At 48.0% G+C, this 6,118-nt stretch overlaps 1 protein-coding gene across 1 annotated transcript in view; it reads right to left on the bottom strand.

The window, feature by feature from the left end:
• Positions 1 to 4,320, bottom strand: part of nfatc2a (nuclear factor of activated T cells 2a) — a 28,179-nt gene extending 23,859 nt beyond the window's left edge. The window contains exons 1-3 of the mRNA XM_037683881.1: positions 4,188 to 4,320; positions 2,900 to 3,833; positions 2,617 to 2,785 (exon numbers count right to left, since the gene is read on the bottom strand). Coding sequence (XP_037539809.1) covers positions 2,617 to 2,785; positions 2,900 to 3,833; positions 4,188 to 4,320 — 1,236 coding nt within the window. The remainder of the gene's footprint in view (positions 1 to 2,616; positions 2,786 to 2,899; positions 3,834 to 4,187) is intronic.
• Between the last annotated feature and the right edge of the window lie 1,798 nt (positions 4,321 to 6,118).

Consider the following 6,118-nt stretch of genomic DNA (forward strand, 5'->3'; position numbering starts at 1 on the left):
CTCGTTTGTCTCTATGTGGCCCTGTGATGGACTGGAGACCCGTCCAGGGTGTACCCCGCCCCTCTCACAGTGATTGCAGGACATGGGCACCAGCGACCCCCGTGACCCAAAATAGAATAAATGGGTAAAGATAATGGATGGATGGATGAAGTCAATAATGTTGTACTGCTAATGTACATGTTGTAATGTCAGTAATGTTTCACCAAACACTGTCATTGGAAGTATATTTTGCAACTCTTTGAAAATTATATTTAGTAGACAAAGGAATGTCGTACTCTTGACCTATACTGAGTGAAGTCATTATTTTTCTTCCCAAACAAAAAATAAGAGTTTGGCAAATATAAATATCCATTGCTTTTTTCTTCCAGTGAGAAATGTTAAACTAACGTAACTATCCAACCTAATTTTCACCCAATAGATTAACTGAAATGCCCACATTAGATATGAACATTTCTACATGTGTGAAACTGTATCCTGAGACAGAAATATTGCTTTAAACCTGAAAGTAACACCTGAGGAAACCTGCAAAATTCACAAGGTGTCACGTCTAAAGGCTGTTTTTGTGCTAACTGTGTAGTGCATTACTCTTTGTAGTGAACTTGACCTGATGTCAAAACTAAGCCCAAGGTCAAAACCCTTGACCTCTGTTCATCTACACCTTTATCTCAAAACCCCACTATGATCTTGATTCTAACAACCAGAGCAGACCACGCTGTAGGCAACGCTACACTCATGTTGTTCTTAAATAAAGAAATAAAATCAGTGTTTATTTAAGGTCACTCTGCCTCACGTTCATAAAGAAGAAGGTGCTTCTGTTTGTCTTGATGGATGAAACCTCCGACTCCACAGCAGCTGCTCAGTGCACACAGAAACCATGGCAACACGAAGGGGCGTGCTCCCTCCATCTCCAGGTAGATGACACGGTGTGAAAGAGCTGACTGCAAACATCGAGCCGGACATGTGAGCAGCCAACCGTTGCCATGGCAGCGGCAGGAGCAGTGAGTCATGACAGCAGCAACGCAGGAAAAGTAAAGTGAGGCGCCCAGAGACAGGCAGGCAGGGATAGGGGAAAGAGATAGAAGGAAAAACAGAGTGAAGGAGAGGCAGAGGAAAGGAAAGATGTGATGAAGAAGTGTAGCTGTGGCCAGACGAGTCCGGACCGTCCGACTGGACCGGAAAACCTGGCAGTTCTGACCTCAGGACGAAGCCTTTGGGGGACGGGCAGAAAATGGAAAAGAAGCGAGCAAAGTCTTCTTCCCACAGAGTTCCAACAATCACCAACAAACACATCATTGAAACGTTGCCACGGAAACACAAAGTAAAGGAAGTGCAACCTATTTACGGACACTACAGCCACCTGAAACCGTGCCACAGCTGTGTCTGGCTTCAATACTACGACTGTAGTAGACCAGAAAACTTCTTCTCCTGAAGAGCAATTATCCCGACCACAGGAAGTGTTTGTTTTTGTTTTTTAAACATGTCCCTTTCACAGCGTGTCAGTACCTCAAGTCAGCTTCCTTAAACAAGAGTCACACAGTCAACAAAACAGCGTAAGAAAGAGGAACTTGGAGTTGAATAACCCAGATCCGTGTGTGTGGTTAGAACCATGAGGCGAGGTCGTCTAACAGCTTGTTATTTTAAGCCGAGAAAGTAAAGAAAAGAATCAGAGCCTGTGTTGCTCACTGACCTAGGTTCAGTTCTCAGGGATGTCCTGGGACTGCGAGGTGGTTTCTGGGTGTCACGCTGTGGTTATGTTGTCCGTCAGAGTTTGTTTAAGGAGGTGGGAAAAGGCGCCACGAGAGGAATTGTCGTGTTTTTATGCAACATGAACAATATTATGACCACAAAACTTTCTGAAGAAGAATTGTTGATGATATTCAGAGGGACAGCAATACAGCTACAACCCAAAATGTATATTCAAACCATCATAACTTTGTATTAATCCAAACCAAGAAAAATCACATACATTTTGATGTATAAACTGCAAATAGTGCCAAACACTTTTTGTATTCTGCGGGGGGTCTAGGAATGTGAGACCCATGGTGTGAAAGAAGAGAAAACTTTTATATATATTTTGTAGACATAACAAAAAAAAACCTAAGAAGTGTTTGTTTGAGAAAGATTCAAAAATTTTAGGCATCACAGAAGTGTGACATCATTCACCAGGTGACCATTCCATGGACAAAAAAAAAATCTAAAACTTTAACTATGATTGTGTAAATAGTGGAAAATGTACCAAAGTGGTGGTTCAGTCATGTAAAGTCCATCTTTTTGTGACTCGTTTAGACTTGGAATGATTTTTCTACAGCTCCAAAGAGGGCTGGGTTTCCTCATGTGCTTCACAAAAACCCCTGAACTCCATTTTTTCAAACAGTGTTTTGCAAGTTTTGTCTACATTGTGTGACATGACACTTCCAGAAGTCTTATCCCACTATTCACCACTGACCTGCACAATCTGATGGATAATTTGTATGCTTTGTTTCAAGAGTGCGTTAGTGCTCTACTATAAAATAAATGCAGGGTGTCCCATCAGAGGTGAAAGAAGAATTCCCAGCATGCCCTGAACTGATCGCTGCTGATCGTTCATCTGAGTTTCATTCCAGTTTGGGGACATACCTGCACAATGGGATGCCCTCCTGTGGGTGCTTTGACTGCACCCCTGCTTCCCTCTGTCTCATAATGGGCCCTGTGGTGCGGTTTGGGCTGCACGTCAATGTGGAGCTCATACTGGTCTGTGCGACTTGGAAGGGGCCATTCCAGTGGGGGGAGCGAAGCCAGAGGGATGCTGCAGAGAATGGTGATAGAACAACGATGCAGGCCATAATTGAACTTTAATATTTCTGGAAGGTACAAGCTCATCAACCCAAAACAACAAACTCTCTCTGTTTCACCAGCTTACCTGCAGATGCTGGAAACCAGTGGCTTGGGCCACATTTGTGGGATGACAAAGAAAGACTCTGCAGCAGGTTTGGTTTTGATGTCCTGATCACAGGACACCAGGTAATTCCCATCTCCGTGGTTCTCTGGGTACAGGGTGTAGACCTGGTTGGAGGTCTTCACTATTTTAGTGGGCACCAGTCCTGGCTGACCACTGCCAAACCCATTCACACCATCAACCAGGCCACTGTGTGCATAGTGGGCTCCTGTGTTGAGCTCCTCATGGCCTCCATGTGGAGAGGGGCTGGGGGAGCGGTGCCCAGGGATCAGCCCTGGATTCCTGTACATGTCGTAGGTACGTTTCCCCTGGGGGGAGGCGGAGCGGGAGCCAGGTCTGGGTGAGGGTGAACGGGCTCCTGGGCAGCCGTCCTCAGCCAAGCTAGTGCGAGGGGAGGTTCCTGGGGAGGTGCGGGGTGAGCTGGTGTGGATGCTCTGTAGCCGGGGGCAGAGGTCCGAGGGGTTCTGGCCGTTGCTGGGGGACACGCACGGGGACGCCCAGGGGGAGTAGCTCTCCGAGTGCCAGCTTGTGGAGGAGTTGCTGCTAGCGGGACTTAGACACTGGGGCTCGCGGTAGGACAGGCTGTCATGGCCGGGAACAGTGAGGGTGGGCCGGGGGCTAATGTTCACGTGCTGGCTCTGCAGGGAGTCCCGGCCATGACTGTAGTGCTCACGGGAGGGGGTTATCTCAATACGAGGGCTCAGGGCCAGACCCACAGGCCGGATGCTGTCCTGGTAGCTCCTGGCCTCCTGGTTCTCATACCCCAAGAGGACCCCGTTGCCGTGCTCAGCATAGGAAGGGCTGCAGGACTTGATCCTGTAAGGGGAGGTCTCGTCCAGAGGAAAAGCCTGCTCAGATTCAGGACTGAGGACTTTGTGGGGGGCGAGGTTGGGCTCATCTGGACCAGAGAAACATTACAAGGTGTTAAACAAACAAAATGCAAGTTACCAAGACACAATTACCAGTGAGCTGTCCTGTCTGGACTTTACAAAGTTACTTAAAATGCAACAAACATCTGGTTTTGTTTGGGGCTCTGAGTGTAAACATTTTATCACCTGAAAGAAACAGATGTTTTGTTTCTGGCACTTTCTCTCACGTGGCTTCATGTCCGCCCAACAAGCTTTAAAATACTTCCTGATCTACTCTTTCTTTCATAAATCAAGTTTTCCAGGCCACGCATCAAAAAGGAGGCAACCAACAACCCAAACACGGAGTGGGGGTCAGCTGAGGTGACAAGCAGCGACGGACAAACCTTGATCTCCCCCAGGAAAGTCGCTGCAGGGCGGCTCGTACTCAAACAGGTACTCGAAGGATAAATCGTCATCAGGACAGCTGACTCGGCTGAGCTCTTCCTCCAGGTCCTTTCCGTCGTAGAAGGAGCTCATCTGTCTGATGTGTGATGCTTTTCTGTCCCGTGTGGACCCCGCCCGCGTGCGCAGGTGAGGATGAGCGCGGCTGGTGCGACCTGTAGGGATCCTTCTGTTCCAGCGTCACCTCTTTACGCATCGAACGAGCTGCAGGAGGAGAAGAGCGCTCGCGCAGAGCTTCCTGTTTCTGCCGCCGCGGTTATTTTCAGACTGGGGGGGAGGGAGGGGGGGTTCTATTTACAAACTGAGCTCTGCAGCAGCAGCGGGTCGGACCGCACCAACCCGCTCCGAGTCTCCTGTGACGCGCAGCCTGGTGCTGCCCCCGGGTGTCGGACGGCCAGCAGTGACGCTCGCTGCTTCCGAACGTTTCACTTCCGCTTTAAGGACAGACAGATGATCAGAAGAGTCTTCATTTAATGATGTTTCTCTTCCTTCAACCCGCCTCCTGCCTGCTGGGGTTCCACGTGGCGCGCTCTGTTGTCAGATGAGACGCACGGGTCTCCTCCGGGTATCCCCAGATTTACGCGCGACGCAACAACACCGGGTGGGAGGTGGGGGCAGCTACACCCTCCACACCCAGCGCGCCACAGGTATGTGCTCCGTCAGCAACAACAAGCAGCTGTAGCAGTCATTCATTTAGATGAGTGGTCCCCAAAGCTGGGTCGAGACCCCACTGTGGGTCACGACACATCAAGTGGCTCCACAATTATTACAAAGGATAAATACGATAAATGTAAATTAAACAAAAGTAATGTCTCAGTTGTTTTGTCATTATTGTTTAATGAAATTAGAAAACATCGGATACAGATGTGATATTGGGGGCCACAAACCTGCAGATGTTATTTGGTGGGTCGGATGCTGAAGGTTCGGGAAGCGGATGAAGTTCTTTTAACCACATGTCACAGCTTGATTATAAAGCTGCTTATTGTGGGATGTTTTGCGCATTCCAGACAAATAAACCAAATCAGAAGCAACATTTGGAGCTAAAGTTACCGACAGTTTGAGAACTTTAAGTGTTTCCTAAACTGTTCTTAACCAGAAAACAAAACTTTACATCCACATTAATGTTGGTTAGACTCGTGTTTTCACCTTAAATATCAAAAATCAACATTTCCTGATGACATCCCATAACTTCAGACCTGAACACATCAAATCACTGTCAAATGAAAGATGATCAAAGTGGTTGATTACCAGATAATCACAACACTTCAGCAGTACCTTGATCCATGGACCTCATCGTGTGGTACTGTGCCAGCCTGCAGTTCTCTCTGAACATCTGGATGGAAGAAAAACAAACTCCAAAATGGAAGAAAAAACTTACAAAGCTGAAAATTTCTCTCTTCGGACAGCCATAGCAGAGGAGAGGCTTCGGTGTAAACGTGTAAAAGCAGAAGAAAAATTTGTAAAAAAGCTCTTTAGTTCAACAAACTTCACGAGCTGCGCGTAAAATGGAGTTTGTCTAGAAAAACCTGCGGCCGCCTCGGCTACAGAGGAGCTTCTGGTGTGAAGTCCTCCTTCCTCGAGCTCTAGGAGGATTACTTGAGCATCAAGGGCAGTTTCCTTCCTCGCTCTGGGTGTTTATAATGCTCCAGTGCAGTAAAATAACGGGATTCCCTCAGTGTTTCCTCCTGTTTGTGCGCCTTTGCCATGGAAACCTGGAGCGGCTCCATGTCCGAGACTCAGGGCTTTCCTGCAGAGCCCCCACACTCAGGAATCCATGACGTCTCCAGAGCCCGCGCCAAGGCATTTCTGCGGCTTCTCCCAGACAGTAGCGCACAAGAACCTCATTGTGGGGAGGAAGAAATGACTGCGGGGG

This window comes from Nematolebias whitei, chromosome 11 (genome assembly GCF_014905685.2).
Source record: "Nematolebias whitei isolate Nwh7 chromosome 11, NemWhi1, whole genome shotgun sequence".
In the NCBI taxonomy this organism is placed as follows: domain Eukaryota; kingdom Metazoa; phylum Chordata; class Actinopteri; order Cyprinodontiformes; family Rivulidae; genus Nematolebias; species Nematolebias whitei.